Source organism: Syngnathus floridae, chromosome 5, assembly GCF_059516105.1.
Source record: "Syngnathus floridae isolate MCC-2025c chromosome 5, RoL_Sflo_1.0, whole genome shotgun sequence".
Classification (NCBI taxonomy): Eukaryota; Metazoa; Chordata; class Actinopteri; order Syngnathiformes; family Syngnathidae; genus Syngnathus; species Syngnathus floridae.
In genome coordinates this window covers 2,227,865-2,247,304 of record NC_142417.1, presented here as the reverse complement: position 1 = coordinate 2,247,304, position 19,440 = coordinate 2,227,865, and the positions used below count along the sequence as shown (strand labels likewise).

Below are 19,440 nucleotides of genomic sequence, written 5' to 3'. Positions count from 1 at the left end.
GCGTCAAAAAATACAACTGCTTCATGAAGCAACATTGAAGCTTCATTTTCCCATCACTAAATTGCTCGGTATGAACTGCAAACATAGCGTCAACCTACTGGAAAATCATCTCATGATGACATGTAACATGTTCAACGGATACTGAGAAGAAAAAAAAAACATGAGAAAGCCCTGAAGCCTCTTGTAAACATGCAGTAGCTGCAGAGGCTGTGTAACACTTTCAGTGGCACTCTCTCAACAACGCTAATTATCAACCAAAGACATGCTAATTACATAGAGTTTTATTGCTAATGTAGCGGGCCTCGATGCCGACCGCCCACGCTGAGCTCTGCTCCCCTACCTCTGCCTCGCCTCCCTCCCACTACACCTTCAGGCACAGCAGCATCAGAGAGAGAGAAAAGGAAGCCTTTCTGTGTACTTCTGAGAAAAACCTACTTGACAAATTTGAAACAGGACAACGTGCATTTAAAGTGCTTTTTGCGCAAACCTCGATTTTACAGGACATTATTGTTGACCCTTGGGGTTCCCCCAACCCTGCAAGCCGCCCACGTTCATGACAAAGCTTAGCAGCAACACACAAGGCTCCACCGGAGGGTCCCGACCCGACGTTCACCTCCCTCCGACTCGCCGCGACCCCGCTCGCGTCCGCGCTAAACGTGCCCGCATCAGCCCTGCGGCCAATCGCGTTAGCACGTAGAGGCCTCATCGCATCGATTTGGAGCAGAGACCTCTGGGGGCCCCTGCGCTGGTAAGCGCTGTGAAGCTTTATCCCCCCCAGCCCCCACTCGGCTCTTCAACATCTTTCCTGACATGGCTGTTTATATGTTATCCATCTTCGGCTCAATAAAGGCGACACGGTTACAGACAGCATCAAAGTGGCCGTGTTGCATCACAGGCACTTGTTGAAACATGATGGCGCTCTAGTTCAGTGAGTTCACACGAACAATAGAAGGGCTTTGTGCATATAGCCTTAATGGGCTAATAATGTATAAGCGATTTGATTTGATTTTATAAGTACACAAATTACAATTCACACACAGTATTTGTGATCATGGGAATGTAACAGGCGTGGATGAAGAATTGCATTGCATGGACTAATCATAGTTATTCAGAAAAGCTTCATATTAGAAGAATGTGAAATACAGCACGTAACGCATGTGGGTGCCACTTAATAAAATGCCCACTCTGTTCTCTTTGTTTTAATTATCAAGGTCAGCCCATGTTAACTGTACACCGCCTATTGTATAAAATAGCTTAACACATTTGATGGCACTGAATTAAAAAAAAAAAAACAGATTATATAGTAACAAGAGCAAACTGCTGTGAGGATTACATGCCAGCCATTTTATCAATGTCTTTGAAAGGACATCTTTGGAATAATGCAACGGAGACGGCATCTGATGCAAATGTGCAAACTGAAAAGGTTCGCCGTGAGGGGCAAATTGCCATCTGGAGAAGCGGGAATATTCCCAATGGACCTGTCCACCCGTGTTTGGGCATGGAGCCCAGTAACACCCATATGAAGAGATAAAAACATGTCCCATGCTGTGGGCGCCTGTATTAGGCTGACCAGCCCGATCCATAGGTGCGTGCGGGCCTGGACTATTCACTCATTACATCTCATTGGGCTTGGGTACATGTTGTCTTCTTAAATTCTGAGCCAACAATTTCAGACCGGTATGCATAATTTGTCGTGAGGTAGAACAAATAAATTAAAATGATAGCTTAATGAGGTGCCGGTTTTAATTAAATACCAACAAATTGCCTAAAAATGAAAGAAAACAAGGGATCCTTTGATTTAAAAAAAACATTTTACTTATGCAGTGGAGTCTGATCCATCCATGCATTTTTATTTATTTAATTTCTTTTTTTTAAATTTATTTCATCTATTTTTACTTAATGTAACATTCATGTATGTTTTCTTCTAGCGCATTTGACGAACAAGCACGGCACGAGAGATTATTCGTGAAAGGGATCAACTGTGGGTTGGTCAGAACACCGGTGCTAATGTTGCGTAACAGGGTCATGTCGAGATCTTAAGGATCTTCTCGCAAAGCACCGGCCTCATCCGCTCTTTAATCTGACTGCTCACGAGCTGCCGTGAGAGCCGTGTTCGCAGTTGTCCACAGTCACGTTAGCAACATGTGTCAACTGTTTTCAAGCTGTGTCCAACTCAATGGTGACATGTCATTAAGGCAGTCCAGCTAAATTTAGTTCGGAAAGTGATTTATTTTTAAAAGTTGCGTTAAAAGGGATACTTTGTTGGCTTCAATTTCTTTCTGGAATGGATCCCAAGGCATGGTACAGTTGAGGATAGTTGAACAGGCAACAAGAACTATCAGTGGAAAAATAAATTAAAACAATTTTCTCAAAACACCATCAATATGCTTTTTACAGGCCAAATTGGGGGGGCTAACCTGTAGATCAATAAATATTTTGAAAAAATCTGGTGAATAGATAGGTCTCAAATAGCGATTATGCAGGTGTGTGTGTGTTTTATATGATAGAATTCAGAACAAGGCAATAACTTGCTTTTTGTGTAAGATACAATTCGATATAAAATTCAATACGATATTGCAATGTGATATTTTAACACAATAACTTTTCTGTAAATAAACCTATACTAATTAAAGGTAACTACAAATAAATAATTTTTTCATTGGATTTAAATCCAATTAAAGTTTACCGATTCCAAAATGTAAAAAAACCAAAAACATTAAATTGCAAAAAGCTAAATTGACAATTACACAGATTTTTTTTTGGTGCCCACCCCTGGCAGATTTTGCAAGGATGAAGCAGTTTGGATAATGAATCCCAAACCATATCAACTACTGTACCACTATAATTGATGTCGCTACTTTTGAAATTGAGACTAGATGGAACTTTACATCAAATTTTTCCTTTCAGTGATGAGTGGAAAGACAAAAAGAGAAGTAATGAGTCACCACCATCTGGTGTGTTTGCGCATTTCTACCGATGATTCAGTGCATTCGGGCGCACGTGCATTTGCGTCGACTTCCCGACTCACCTCCACAATGTCCGAGTTGGTCCTACTCTCGTGGGGCTCGTTGTACTCGGTGTATTTGAGCAGGACCTTGTCCATGTCTGTGCTGGCGTACTGGAACAGCTTGTTGGTGCTGTTGAAGATGATCAGGGCGATCTCGCAGTCGCACAGCACGCTCAGCTCGTAGGCTTTCTTCATTAAGCCAAACTTTCGCTTTGTAAATGTCACCTGGGGAAGGGGAAAAAAAGAAAATAAATGATTAGCCTTGGGAAGATTAGTTTCTGTTCATAAATGCAAAAGGACAGATGCAGCTCATCATTTAATTATACTACTGTATCAAAAAAAAAAAAAAAAAAAAACCCTGGCTAGGACATCCAAATAGGAACCCGGAACATTTGTGATCTTTTTACCATTCAACTTAAAAGTGCCTTCAAGGAAAACAGAAATCCGTTGACGTTTGAACAGCCCCCCGACTGATACTACAGTCCAACCACTAGAGCAAGAAAAAGAAAAAAAAAAGCTGCATTTTAAGGAACTGAAAATACTCTCGTCTCGGAAAAATAACGGCCAAGAAGATGTTTGTACATCAAAGTACACAAAGGGACTTATGACAGATTCAAATGGCCTCTTTTTCAAATCGCTCGCTACTTCTGGGCTATTTAAAGAAATAAGATCCTGCCGACTACCCTCGGTCGAAAATAAAAAGTTAGTGTTGCCCAAGTAACTACCTTTCAATAAAAATAGCACCTACTCATATTAATACCAGCGCCATCAAAAAAAAAAAGCACATATTTTGTAATGGGCTTTTCTTGTGGCATATCAAAAGTAGTCACATTTGATTTTTTTAAATAGAAGCATCTACTGTACATTCCTCGGTTAATTTAAGCTACGACAAAGTCGCTTCCCTGTATTATTTACGTTAGAGATTTGCACTGTCAAAGCATTTTTTTAATGCTAACCATTGCATCAGAGCTTCTTCATTATCTTCTGCATTATTTGCCGATTCTCTTCCGACACTTCCACGAATGCCAAAAAATACAGAATTGAAACCTCGCAACTCTCGTGCATTGAAAAGGATAATAAAGATGTAAAGTCTTCTTCCACGCTGCCCTTCACACTTTGAAAGCTGAAAGAGGAGCTTGGAATGACTTGGATATTGATGGATAGTTTTGTATTACACGCAAGCACGTCTCCCAGGATGCATGGAGGAAACTGAATCCATCCCTCACCTCCACCCTTTCCTTCTTTCTCCCTCTACGTGGAGTTGATAACCTTGCGTGAATCGGTCCAGATTCCTTCCAAAAGGCTTTCTCGAGTAAATCGACTAGATTCAGCAACGAGAAAATGCTCCCGTGGGCTCACAAATACCAAGCTGACATTTACACAATCAGACTTAAATGTGAAACAAATAAAAAGTGTGTCAGTAAGATTCATTGTCCCCCAAAACCCCTTGTGGGGCACACCGACCAGTTTTGGACTACAACACAAATGAGAAGACTCGTCGGACTTGAGGACTATGAGAGAAGAGGACTTGGAGCATTGTCTTCAACTTGAATGATCAAGAGCTCCCAGAAGAGTGAAAGAATTTTTTTTTCTAACCACCATTAGACTATCATTTCTAATCCTCCCTTCTTCCAAGGTTTTTCATATCCTCCCAAAATGGCTTTTTATCACCATCCAGGAGGCGAACGAGAGATTGAACAATAACACCTAGATGAATTTCACACCACGCCCACACATCTCAATGTGACGCATACAGTACAAGCTGCTATATCGCATACATCCACGCAAACACGCCTATTTCAACACGCTTGGTCCAACAAGAAATTCATCTCATGCACTAATTGTGATCATTTGGTGAGTTTTCCGATTTTTCTGTCAAAAAATGCAATTCACCGGAGACTAATATATATAATATTAATTTCTGACAGTGTCAATCAAACGTCGACCTTTGCAGCGGCACACTTCTTGAGTCTCATTAGATTTTGCAGGTGTACCCAAAAGGCAAGTGTATGAAAAAACTTTTTTTATTAAATACCCCGTTAAGTCCTTTCATCTTCTTCCCGTCATCTTTATTCATGCACGTATGTTTGTCTGTGAAACGGCAATTATATGCACGTCCCAGTCAAATGAGCATAGATTCGCTCTGCATAAAATGACATGTCACATTTCCGCTGGCAAACGACGAGCGAGGCGGACCGGGATAAACACAGAACAAGGTGGAGAGGCGGCGGCAGATTCCACGCCACATGGGTGAGAGGGGAGACGGTGGGGAAGAGAGCAAGAGGGGGCGGCCGGGGGAGGGAGGGGAGGGGGAGCACAGGAAGCACATTTGTATGCATTTCCTCTCATAACAGGAAGAGGCCAGTGGCTTCCCCTTCACAATGGCTTCGCTTCTGCTTCCCACCTCCTGCTTGCTTCCCCGGGGGAGGCATAGGAGGAGTGGAGAGACAGGCACCTTAAAACTACTTGTTAGCAAACCAAAACGTGGCGCACACACACACACATGCATGTCAGTTCGTTTTGGTTTTGTCCTGAGACAAACACTTCTTCCATTGTCAGGGGCCAAGGCAGGAAGACACCAGCTTACGCAAAAGGAATACAAGAAGTGCAGGACCTGTTTCTGAACTCTGCCTCAAAGCCAAGGGAACATTTAAGAGGGCCATTTTGACAAAAGGGGCTTTGTCCCTCCTATAATATATGCCGTGCTCTTCTCTCTCTTCAAAACGCCACTTATCGGATTTTTCAATGCAAGAGGCACCAGACAGAAAATGTTTTTTTCCCTTTTCGCTGAGACTGAAGCAAGATGCGCCGAATCAAGTGTCCGCGTTGAGTGTTTAAAAGCTGGTGCATTATGGGAACTCTTGAAATACCGCAACGGTTCCCTCTTAAAGAAATATGGAATTAAAATTCGGCAATATTGTCGTCAAAAAAGTTGCGAGTAACCATCAGGACAAAAATAGTCATTTACCGTCAACTTTTATGCATTTTGAATTCTACAAGGACTAAATTTCCACATCTGCTGTGAGAACGTCACATTAATTTGAATTTTCACACATTCAACTCCGTAACGATCAAGCGCTCAGGTGTGACGGGGAAAATGACGCATGGGAAAGAAGACAAAAAAAGTTGAGCGGTCCAAAGAGGAGTAAAACAATGAGGTGACAGCTCGGTGAGCACTTTACAGGTGAGGGTCTTGCCGTGCCGACCAGATGACAGAGCGAAGGTGATGCTCACAAAAGGGAAGTTGCTAGGTGGGAATGAGGGAATTAAAGGGGTGACGAGAAGATACCCTGCGGGCCTCATTATTTCCCTGCTGTTAATTTCACCAGCACATGTTCTCACCCTGGCACCATTGATTGGATTAAAGCTTTGTCAGTACGGGGGGGTGAATAAATAAATAAAAGATCTCTTTCTTTTTCTTTTTCTCTCCATGTGCCCAAAGGCATCACTGTGCATCTCCCATGTGTTGTTTGGGGTGGGAAAGCTCGGAGATGGAGTTATTTCCCTTCCTGACACTGATGACCTGCTCCATCTTTAACCTTTGGCCTTGCATCCTCTTTGGAACCCTAATGTCTCCATCGCAACACACTCGCACACACACGAATGCGCAAACAAGTCGCCCTGAATTTTGCCCTCCGAGCACACTAGAGGCAACACTAATTAAGGGCAATTGCAGTAAATGACTTGCTCCCCAGACTAGCTCAACTGAGATACATTAGGCTGTTTATACTTTGCAACCAGTCAATATATAATGAATTTTTTTGTACTAGATGACGCAGTTAAAATTCTTTTGAATTTTAAAAAATAGAACATTTGAAAAATTTTCTTTTACATTAATTAAAAAAAAATCTTTTGAAAATTAAAAAAATATATATTTTAAACATTTTAAAAAATATTTAAATAAGAAAAAAATTAATAGGTGCGTCGAATTCAATAAAATTTGACTTATTTGCTGTACTGGTTTGTTTCCCTTAATTTGGAGTAATACGTCTTCACAAAAAAAAATCATTTTTGATTGACACTGTCAAATTGGTCAAAGGGTCATAATGTTGGCTGATCGTTGTTTTTAAAAGCGGACTCCAATTAAATTCACCTTTGATCAAAATGTCGAACTGAATTATCTGCAATGTGTCAACTCTACACACACACACCTGTGGTTGTATATTACTCGTGTGTGTCTGCTTCTCGTGTCCATGAGGGGTTCTTTTTATGTGCCTGAAGCAAGGTTGAGGGTCTGAGTGGTCAGGAGGCTGAGAGCCAGCCAGGCCTCACACACTGCTGTCCACTGTCCAAAGCTTCGGGCAGCCAGTCAACAACAGGGAGGCCTGGCTCTTCTGCCTCGACCCTGGGGAAGTGTTTGGGGGGCCCGGGGGGGTGGCGGCCCAAAGTGGCCGCCCAGGGTGAGTGGCCCTGTGCCCAGAGTCATGCTGCCGCTGATGAGGGGCAATGTGGGTGGCATGGTGAGGATGGTATTGAAGCTGATTTTCTTTTTTGGGGCCCTACATCATAAGGTTTTTTGGTGACATGTACATTATCCATCCATCTTTATTCTATGACTGTTATAGTTTAGCTTTAAATCTTTAAATGATCTCCCTCTCTGTCCATTTTGTAAACTCGCTGGGTACCTTCATTTCCTCGGGGTTCAAAACTATTTGGACGACCGACTCATAAGGTAAAATTTTTCCTCTTGTTTAATTCAAGTCTGCAGTTGATATCAAGCATTTTATCCAAATACTCTTATCTTCATATTTATGATCTGTTTCTTTTAAACTATGTGAAGAATGCGAGGTTGAAAGCAGCTGGATACAAACGCCTCTTTTGTTTATTTGGCTTGGGCCGGGTGGCATTTTCTCAAAAAGGAAGTGAGAATATGCAAAATTCAACTTCTGGTTTTTTTTTCCTTTTAAGAAGGTCGGACTTTCTGCTCTGTCTTGTGATGCTGTCTAATACAGTGATGTCATTCATACATGCCATTTATGGGAACACAAAAGTGCTCCGCTGATCACATGACAACACCATTTCATGACATCATTCCAATTTGGAGATCCAAACCACAAAATCCAGCCGTTTATTGACTCTCCTTTCCCTGAACCTTTTCTCCTCTGCCGTTCCGTTTCTCTCTGTAAGCAAAGCCCGGATATCACAGGCATCGATTCCCCTCAGGTGTCCTTCCTGTCTCCCTCTTTCCCTCCTTATCCTCGGGAGCCGGATGGCCTGGCGCATGTGGCTCAGTCTAAGGTGAGAGAAGGGCTGAGATAACAGCGAGGAGGAAGCCAGGGTGCCGCCGCCACCGCAACACGATAGCTCCAGTCCTCGTTGGGAACTCGGTGACCTCTCTGGCTGCTTCGGTCGCTCGATGACGATGACAAAGTGATGCTGCGCCGCGCTTGCTTCGCCTCTTTTTCCAAAGAGCGAGCGGATGCTGTGTCACAACCAGTCAAATTACTGGAAGTTAGTTTTTTTTTTTTTTTTTTTATCTCAGGTGCCCCCACTGTCATATTAGTTAGTTGGAATGTCATTTATAGAGACCAGTCATAACACGGGTCAAAAGGACTCCTCCGACATTGACGAATTTCTTCCATTTTATTTTTACACCAAATGACTCTGCAGATGACTTAACCGGATACAAAGAAGAACTGAAGAAAGCGTTAGTGTGTCACACTTATGTCGGAGAATTAAGAAAGGCCTGAAGCTGATCAGTGTGTGTGTGTTTTTGACCTGTGATCCAGGGGCCACGCTAGATGCGTATGGATCCAATTTGAAACGTCGGGAAGCTGAAAAAGTGTCAGTGGTCAGTTGGAGCGCAGGAAGTGATCGATTGAGTGCCTCGAGGGCAGCCATGGAGGAGTGCTCGCTTTGTCTTTGCTTTTACAACCGCGGGCGGACCTCAGAGAGGGCCACGAAGTCACAAAATCCAATTTTTTAAAGAATTGCACGCAACGATTTTAAGTGCGCGATTTTAACTAACATGGGCTCAATCGGAAAATGGACACAAGTTTGTCTCTTGGTCTTCTCTTTGTTGGCTTTCTCTTAGCCAGTGATATTCCACTGGCGATGCGAGGGCCTCAACGCAGGCCGCTGTGCAGATATGTAGAATTGAGAATATTCTCCCCCCCTCGCCCCCTCCCATATTGCCGGCTGGTGAAGGGAAGGAAACGAGCCTCGTCATTAGAAGGCAGGAACACTTCACCCCCAAAGCAATAACTCTGCTCTGCCGGCATGCACTCCCTTGTCCCCCCCATTTGATATTGCTCGCACTCCCGAAAGATTTTCATTGTTGAGGGTAGTGTGCGGGGGTGTAGGGTGTCCCCCCCCCTCCGCCCCACCCCACTCTTCCCCACCCTCATCCATCCTCCCATTCCCCAGAGACATACCTGTCTGTTGCGTTCATCCATAATCCGCGTGATCTGAATCTTTTTCCTCCCCATCGTTCCCGTCGCTTTCTGTCTCTCCTCTTCCCAAAGAACTTTATGCTTGCTTCACTCTTTTCTTCTTTCCTCTTCTTTCTTTGCTCTTTCTCTCTCGTTCTTTTCTCACTCACTCGCTCTCTTTCTCGCCGGCTTTCTATTTGTTCCAATCAACTCAAAGATCCCAGCATCTGTACCTGCAAGAAAGAGAAAGAAGAGAGGGAGGGGGGGGAGGAGGAGCGGATGAGCATTAAATGAAATGAAATATGGCAAAATACTGAGGGGAATGAAAAAAAATATATGAAAGTGGCATCATGGCAGCCACTAGGGAGGGCGAAGAAAGACAAAGAATCTGTCAACAATGTGGCTGTGTTTTTCACTGTCGATATCATGCAAATCAGTTTTTGCTTCTTTTGGTCTCGCTCTCTCTCTCTGCCGGCAGAGGCTACGAGAGGAGACAGCGCTGTCAGGATCTCGCCTCGTTCACAGAGAGTTTGACAGTGTTTTGGAAGTGCCGCTAACTTAAACGCTCTAATCACCAGCACTGTAACATTAGCTGCAGACTGAGCAAAGCTTTTTACTTGCTCCTGTAAAAGTTCACTGTACTGACAGTAAAACTAGCATCAGGCTTTACCCCGCTTCAAATTGTCAGATGAAAGAATTAGATGTGTTTTCTAAACATGTTGGAGTCAAAGGTTATCCTGGGTGAAGCAGTTTGTGCATTTAATTTAAAAAAAAAAAATCAGTTTATTTTGATTTTTAAAACAAATGGTAATGAGTGGTTGCTATGTAGCTGTTATGCTAGCACCGCGTAAAAACATTTTAGTGAAACAATACACTATCGCTGGAATTCAGATGGAGAGTTGAACTCTACTTTGTCCCTTTCTGGCTCAACAAAAACACAAAAGGCAAAATAAGACAAATACTTCATTTTAGGAAACAGCATTCAAACAAAATGGCGGACTTGTACTTCGTTAAAAGCCGCCTAGCTGGACTTTATGTTTCCGCGCGGCCCAAAAAGTTTGCATGACTGTACATGTGTGTGTTCTTTATTTGAGCTTGGCTAAGCCCGATCTTGAGCGCATCTCTCTGGAGGTGCTTAAGTAGGCCAACCCAATCTATCTGAGGGAGGAGCACAAGAACTGTTGTTGTGTTTTCTTTTGACAGTAGAGGTGATAACGTCCCTCGTTATGCAAATGAGCATCCCATTATTTAAGCTCAGTGCAATGCAGGGAAGCTGTCAGCGCCATCACATAAAAATAAAAAAATAAAAATCCTCCCATCTACCCGGCCTTTTTTCTCCATCTTCGCTTTCTTCTCTCCTTTCTGAACCAGATTTCCGGCACCTGGCAGCACGAGCATCAGACATTGATGTGTGAGACAACACCGCTTCACCAAAAGACATGACAGTCTCTCTCTCTATCACTTTTTCTCTCATGCACCCTTGCTCTCTTCCACGTTCTTCTCACATTCTCTCCTTTGCACGCACACACACACTGTACTGCACTTCCTTTACCCCCACCCAGCTCTTTTCTCCTCATCTCCCCCCCTAACCCGACTCCATGTATTTATTGAGTAACATGCATGAGAAAGCAGAAGAATGCTTTAAACCCCCGAGGTGAACACAGCACACAGCTACGCACTTGACCTCTTTTTTTCCAACTAGTAGGACATTGATAATGAAAGTATGCAATAGGGACATTCAGCGAGGCCCGCGCGCACGCCGGCAACACGGCTTTTACACGCAACATAAAACACTGCAGTTTGCAGAAAGATAGGCCGTATGATGTGTGCTCACTGACGGAGATAAGCAGGTCACCAAAAACAGAAAACTGCAAATCACAAGAACATACAGTGGACACCTATTTGACGTAAACATAGCAAAAGAAAAAAATTCAGACCTCAAAATTCTTTAACCAAAGTTTGCATCCCTGGTTGGAAACACTTGCAGTGTACCTAATGAAGTGTCTTGCAGGTAGAGTTCACAAAAACAGAAAACTGCAAATCACAAGAACATACAGTGGACACCTATTTGACGTAAAAATAGCAAAAGATAAAAATTCAGACCTCAAAATTCTTTAACCAAAGTTTGCATCTCTGGTTGGAAACACTTGCAGTGTACCTAATGAAGTGTCTTGCAGGTAGAGTTCAGTGAACCTTAGTTAAAAAGAAAATAACTTGACATCTGATTGTCTGCAAACCTCAAACGGGAAAAATGGGATGTAGATACAAAGCATCTTTGGCAGTTGGGGAAATAATAATAAGATCTAAAATAACTGCCAGTTCTAAGGAGGCAATCCAGAACATTTTTGTGCAAACACGCCCATCGTTAAAGACAGAAAAAAAAACAAAGTGATGCCCTCTGGAAGGAAACAAAGAGGGATGTTGTCAGACAAACAGGGATTACAAGCCAACTAAGATGCTTGGCACAAGAAAGCCAGACGGGCGTATCAATCAAGCCAGCAGCGTACCTCAATCACGGGCTGACAGCGTCATCCCCTCCCCTGCCTTTGTAGTCAACACTCGCCAGCTCGGGCAGGGCTCCAAAAAGCCAGGGGTTACTTGACTGATCCCTGCCTCCTGGCCTCTACCACCTCCTCCTCAATCCTCCCAAAGCACTTGTGAGCAGAGCTGAACCTCTCAATGTCAACACCCGCTGGGGCAACACCTTAGGCCTTACGTAACATTAAGACAAAGCCCGTGTCCTGAACATTTAATCCCTACTTTTGGCTCCCAGTGCTAACCATGCGGCACTCCCCCGAGGAGAAGCCGTGTGAGCGCTCCCCTTAAATCCCAACCACCACCTCCTCCTTTCATCCCCTCGCACTTTCACCACCTTTACTCCTCCTACACATCACCGCAAGCACCCCCTCCTCTTCCTCACACCTGCCCCCATCCCATATGAGCGCCAGGTTGCTTCTGGATATACGTACATTGCCCACCAATGGCATCTCCTCCTCAGCCTCCCCTTGTGGCGATCAGTTAACGGATTACCAAGTGACTCGCTGAATCCAATTTGGCCCGTTGAAGCCAAGGAGGGGAACTGCAGTGGAAACAAACGCCGCTTAGTGAGCGCGATCACGTGGCGTGCGGCGGTAATCCTCCAGAGGAATTTTTCACAAGGGACCTCTGACCTGGTGAGGGCAAGTGAGGTGAGGGAAGGCCGCAAAAATAGACCTTAAGGTATCTGAGATGATGAATAATTGGAAGGAGGTTTTCAGTAGTAGGAAGCCAGAAGGACAACAGTTACTCCTCTGTTTGTTTAATATCACGGCGCTGGGGGCTCGGACGGGTGACACGAGAAGGGGTTGGCCGATGGAGACAAACATGGAGATACATACATACAAGAAGGAAATAGAGTGAGGCAAAAGCGAGGGATCTTTTGAACAGGCACCGGGCCTCTCCAGGGGGAAGGGAAGCGCTGTAGCCATGACCCTCCCATCTGTTAAGCAGACGGACAGAGAGACCGAACCAGAGAGATGAAGGTTGGGGGAGGATGGGAGAATCGGAGAGTGAAATTCAGCACATAGATCTAATGAGCGCTCGTTCTCTCGCCGTCTCCGAAGTGGGAGCTGAGAGGACGATGAGAACACGAACACTCCAGTGTGCACCGCAAGGCTCGATTCTAGGTCACCTCTCTCCCAAGCGTTTAGTCGCTAAAAACTAATACACACATTCTAATAGACAGTCTGGGGGATGCCTGTTAAGATGGACCGAGTCTGGGCTTTGCAGTGTCGGTCTACCATTGTCGGTCTAGAGTGAAGTTAAAACTTGCTCTGAACTTCCTCAAGAAGAAGCTAAAGACGCATTGCAATCATCCACCGGATTTATTTCTGCATTCAGAGAATTGTGCGGAGGGAAAATGTTGAAACCGAAAGTGACACTTCTGTATCACGCAACATGTCCAGAAATCTGCTGAGTTGGGTATTCTCAAATTCTCTACAGGTTATATACAGTGTGTAGCAAATTGGGTAAGGTGATTTATCATGACAGGATTTGTGATGTTTTTCGAAGAAACCCCACCTCCGGAGTATGGACTCATACGCACCATATCGTACATCTGCAACGCATTTGGTAATAGTATGTGTCCTGAAATATATACCTATGTCTATATAAATACATATACATATTTGTATATATTACCAGTAACCTCTTATCCTCTGAGGAAATGTGGTTATAAGGATTTGAAATAACACTACAGTAAGTCAACCTTTGTAGGTATATGGTACATTCAATAAACATGCTCTCTTTTTAAATAAACTCATTTCCTTGAAGGGGGGGAAGGTGTTTTTATATCATTTTCCAAATGCAATCGGAATGTTCCGTTCTCGCTCGAGCGTTTCTGCCGTACGTTCTTATTTTCTTTTACGGCTTTCCTCTTTGTTGTATCTCTCGTCTGCCAGTTTACATGTGGATTTTGTTGTAGCGTACGTATGTGTACATTTCGGAGGAAGAATAAGCGGCGCGCTTGGCACACGTGGCGCCTCCGAGGATTGATGGCAGAAATGAGTAGATCCGGCGAGTCAATGGCCACGCAGCATGGGAGAGAGAGAAGGAAAATGTGCGCCGGGTCTCATTGTGCCTCTAATGTCATTAGCGGTGGTGACTCGTCTATGTGGGACGTAGCGTTTGCCGTCTGTCACGACGAGATAGGTACGGTGACGAATGGCTAGCGCTACTACTTCTACCTCCTCCGTTTTCCCTAATGTCTATATCTTCTCCGAGTGACCCGAAGCTGGGTGGTAGCCCACGCGTAGGTGGGCCTCGTGTGGCTTTGAATTGCAGCAGATATTAGGGCTAATTTAGCATGTTAGCGGCTAAAGAGATTAGCAACATGTACACCCGGGGGATTAGCGTGATAGCGGCGGATCATCTTATAATGTGTTCATTCTCCTCAGTGAAGGTTTGAGTTAAACCTGAATTTGAATGTTTGTGTATGTGCGGCTGTGCGTTGTAAAATATTGGAATATATTCCTGCTTGTCTCTTTCTATTAGCTCATGAGCTATTCTGATCATTAGCGAGACAGCAAGGGTTTCATGCACATCCAATTGTCAATCTCTATGTACCTTAGAAGTGAGACGACTGTCTATTGAAAATGACTTTTATTTACATAGTCTTACACTCCTAACTGGGACTGACATCACGGGGAAAAAAAACACACCATCAAAAGTATCTTCTCAAGTGCTGAACTTTTCTCGACACCTCCGGCTCAAGAAGTTGTTCAGCTCAATTTAACTTGAAATTGAATTGATTGTCATCCTAATGAGACTCTTCCAGCAACGTTTCCCTTCTTGTGCCTCACTCTGTGAAAGCCAAAAGGGTCTTAGAGGCCAGAAAGACAGGAAAGATCATGGAAGGATGTGACATCAGCAGCCCAAGACAATCAAAGTTGTTTCCTTTCTTAAATCTCTTCAAACCAAAACCTAAAGACATGTACGCTTCCTCACATGAGTTACAGAAGCAGTAAAATCGTGTGAATGCAGATTATTACTAGACATGTTGACTTCCCCATAAACTTTATTTTAAGCATTTTGCTAAAAATATTTCCATGAAGCAACTGATTGTGAAAACACATTCATGGAACCTCAACGCAAACAAAGCAATTCTGGTTTTTTTGCCCATTGTCCATAAATAGAACACTTACAAGGAAGTACAATATAATAAAGATCAGACGTAGTTGGAGTCACTTGAATGAAGAGTTCGACATAAGTTGAGATCACAGCTTGTGACCTCACAATTAGTTAGAAGCGTGTATCAGAAAAATGAGTATTGAAACGTCTGGGTGGGGAACCTACAATCATGACTGTGTCATGTGTGGCCGGAAAGAGCATTTGATAAGGCTGGCCACACAATTTCAAACCCAAATAAAACCAGTTATAAAATCATGTAATCCACATTCACCGCCATTGACCCATATAGACGTCAAATTTGTATTTTATCTTCATTATATCTTGTTCATGGTAAATCCAGTCAATTCAACCTCATCTCAGGAGTCCTTCAATTGACACCTTGCCTTGTGACATTCTTAAATTCCTTGCCCTTATCTCATTTTTTGATACGTGGAAAGTTTGGAAATGCGAGCCTTCGTGCGGGCAGCTGCGCATCTCACTCAGCGGCAACAAACAGTAGACGACAAAAGCCGCCATGTAGACAGGTAGTCATCCGTCAGAGGCAACGGCGAGACAGGTGAGAGCCATCTTTCCATAGAGCCAAGTGCTGACTTCCCCAAGGACGCGGTGACTTGACACAATGCGTCAGCCCCCCTCTCTGAAAGCAGGCCAAGGGCTGTAAAAGCCACAGCTGCTGGGCCAAAGGCAGACAAGCTAGAGGACACACACGTGGAAGTGAGGAGGGGGGGCATCAAGAATTAAAAGACACGCAATTACCCAAGGATGGGACCCGTGCAGCTACTGAAGAGAAATTAAGTGTAATGGAGTTGTATATTTATTTGTTTTTGTTTCTATGCCATTCCGTCAAAGTCTGTCGATTGAGAAAGATAAGAATTAGTTTTGTAAACTCTGTGTTCTGAAAAGTACAAGTGAAATTGTGTAATTTGCATGCCAGGCCAATAGGTGGCAATGTAAAGAAAACACACAGCTGCTTATGGGGCTGATTCTAAATATGCTGTTAAATACTTTTCTGAAAAAAATTCAAAAGTGTTTTCAAGGCATTCAAAAGTCGTTTGTAAAGTAAACAAAATCTGATTTTTTTTTTTAAGGGAGTGTTGCAATTCTGATGTAAGTTGACGTCCAGCAGCATGACCACGGTTTCTCTCCCTCTTCCTCTCTTTCTTTCACTCCCACCTTCCTGTCATTGTTGGGCCACTTACTCATGCTCTAAGTCACCTCCTCAAATCAAGACTCTCCGAAAAGCTGAGTATGTAGAGATGGGCTCCTACACCCACACAGCCCTACTTGTCTATTGTGTTACAAAAAAACAACAATCTCGTAAATAAATAGCTAAAGCAGTTACGAACCAACACCACGCCCCCCCCGCCCCCCAGCATGCCTAATCCCACCAAGAACAGCCGCAAGTCATGTCACGACACAAAGCACTGACATATTCACCCGATTATGTTCTCTGCCGACAATGTCTTTGTCGTCTTCAGTGAGTGTGGGGGAAGTAAGGCAACGAGCGCTAGAAGTGAGACACGTTCCGAAGACCTGAGCCCGTGAACCCCCCCCCTCGCTCCCCTCTTCAACCCAGCACCATATCATCACCAGACATGGCGATGAGGGTGATGATTTCATCACACCCCCAGCCCTGACTCCTCCTGGCTGCCACAGTCTTCTAATCACCCTAATTAAAAGCTTTGTTCATTTAGAAATCTCTGATGACAATTTGTTTCACTCCCCCCCTACAGCAGTGGTAGCTGTGAAGAGAGGAGAATTAAATTTGATCTTCTGACAGCAATTATTAAATGCTCCCTCCTGGCCTCAATTAAGGCCCGCAGGCTAATGCTAACACTGCTAACCTTCATGCAGCCACGAGGTGCACTTCCCTTTTTCCGTCGGCGGCTTCGTTTCGTCACCTCTTTCCGCACGGGTGCATGAGTGTCGCCTCTGAAAAGAGACACACTGCTTTTGGGCGGTGGGCTAGTTTGCATCGTAGCTAACGGGATGGGTGAGGTGAACAAGGATTTTCATTCTTGGGTATTTGTGGTAACTAAGTCAGTAAATTGGCAATGGCAGGTCTACTGGGAAGTTTCCCCCCTTAATTCGTTAATCAGCAAGTTTGGCCTCTGCAGGAAAAACAAAAAAAGTTGAATTGTGCAAATTTTTAGCTGAACGAGATCGGCCGAAATTTATTTATTTATTTATTAGTTAGAATATTATGAAAGGATTTAATCCTCTTGAGACATTTTTGTAGCAAAATTGAACGCTTGTTCATGTTTGACGAAGTGGCTCTGACAGAAATATTCATCCAATCGAATGGTGATCATTTTTCACATTATTATTATTTTTTTTAATTCTTGCTAGGATGTCACTTTGCATGGTGTGACAAGTGACAGTCACAAGGTGGGTGTGATTTGCACAGAAGTAGACGCTTGCACACTCGAGCAAGGATGTCCTTCATACTGAAGATACGACCTTCTGTTTTTTTTTTTTTCTCCTCAGGTCCCTTTGCTCTACTCGCAAACCGAGTAACCTAGATTGTAACGTATCAAGAGGCGAAAGAGATTGAGCGCTGCTACAGTCGGGGCATTCATATAAAAAAAAAAACATTGCAAGAAAAAAAATGCTTGTTTTGATTTTTTTTCTGCTTTCTGATTGATAATTGTGAGCATTGTGCACATCATTAAACACTGCCGCAGTGTTTGCTTAAGCAAGGCTGGTGTTATGTTTCCAGGCGTTGTCTCACCACCACACGCACACACACACACACACGTGTAAACTTGATACACAAGCAGCAAACTGAATTCATAATTAATGCCACTCGTATTCTTTTGTTTCAATCAGAAATTGATCATTTAAGATGCCAAGACACCACATTTTGAGGTAACTTGCTTTCTTCAGTTGGAACTGTGCTTTACAGTTCCCTGGGGGGGGGGGGGGGGGTACTGTGTGTGTGCGTGTAGCAAGGTTGTCTGGAGTGTGGCGGGCGTGTGGTGGCATGACGGCACCTACAGATGAGCCTCTGTTTAGGGGAGTGGCCCCCACCGAGGCCAAAACCGAGCCAGGCCCAGCCCAAGCCTCTCATTAGCCGCTCCTTTTTGGAGTGGTTAAGAGGGGAAAGGGGGGGGGGGGATGTTACTGGCGAGGGACTGGCAGCACCAGCGTCCTCCACTCCCTGCGCCATCACACGGCGACCTCATCAAAGCGAGCGCTCGTAATTTGTCACAGAAAGCAGCCAATTAACATATGTTAAGGAGGAGGGAGGATGAGGAGATGGGAGGAGGGGATGGCGGGTACGAAAAAAAAAAAAGATAGCTTATGATTAAAGAGTCTGCACAGCTGCATGGAATCAAGATGGCAAAAGGAAGGTTTGAAAGAGACCTCAGAGCTAGTAATCTGATAAAGCTTACTGTTACTTCAGCCCCATACGCAGAAGGGGGAAGGTCGGCTGGAGAATGAACTAATGCAGACAAACAAATATCAAATTACCGCCGGCCGCGAGGCTCCGAGCTTTGGCAGAGTGCCTCAGGCTCACTGTGTGGCTACACGGACCCTCGGCCACTCAACGCCCTGCTGTTTGACCACGTTCTATTTTTAGCTCCGCTCACACCATTGTGTCGGACCGTTATGCTAAAATTTCCAGGAATGTCCAAAATACTCATGACCATATTGGAACGGCAGGTGCACAGCAATTTATTGTTTCTTAGGCGCGTTAGATTCTAAATTTCCATTCCGCCCTTGTTTGGTTTTTACCATCCTAACTGACACTGTTATTGTCGATGTTGTTGGAATATCTTATATGATAGTTTGCCTTGTTGTCGCAACGCGGTGGCAGGTTGAATGCATTAAGGAGCGCCCGCCCGCCGATGCCATCCTGTTATCTGTCGTCTCGCCGGCGCGCCTGCGCTTCGTCTCCTCGGCAGCGACTGATCGCACGAGGCTGACGAGCCAGTTTGGGTTGTATTCTGCAGCCGCATTCTTCGCTACGTGTGATTTGACGCGCTCAAAATGTCAAACAATAAAGAGGTGCGGGAAGGAAGCGTTTTTAAAACTTTGGAGTGATTTACGCAATTGAATGCAAAATTACAGGGGGGAGGTTTTTGCGCCATCACAATAAAAGGTAGGACTTTGATGCCCTGCAATGAGGAAGCAGTTGTCACGCACAGGCAATTAAGACAATTATTAATCATTAAAATAATTAAATGATACGGAATGGAATAAAATGTTACCACTGTCATTGTCATCTCAAAGTATGATTTGTTTTAAATACTTACTATAAATAAAGGCATTTGGTGACACATTTTATTTGAGCAGCTAAAATATTTCAGTAAAATATTTTTTTAAATTACACACGTTGCCTTTTCAATCGGGTTTAGGTCTGGGGACTTAGATGGCCAAAAGAAGAGGTTC

The 19,440-nt window shown here is 44.0% G+C and overlaps 1 protein-coding gene across 7 annotated transcripts in view; it reads right to left on the bottom strand.

Annotated features, from left to right (window-relative positions):
• The window catches only part of mef2cb (myocyte enhancer factor 2cb), a 144,802-nt gene that overhangs the window by 21,852 nt on the left and 103,510 nt on the right, over window positions 1–19,440 (bottom strand). For all 7 annotated transcript variants that reach the window (XM_088376071.1, XM_088376069.1, XM_088376070.1 and 4 more), the window contains 2 exons: window positions 9,382–9,611; window positions 3,029–3,232 (listed from right to left, as the gene is read on the bottom strand). In XM_088376071.1, the coding sequence (XP_088232197.1) occupies window positions 3,029–3,232; window positions 9,382–9,435 (258 nt within the window). In that variant the 5' untranslated portion in view covers window positions 9,436–9,611. The remainder of the gene's footprint in view (window positions 1–3,028; window positions 3,233–9,381; window positions 9,612–19,440) is intronic.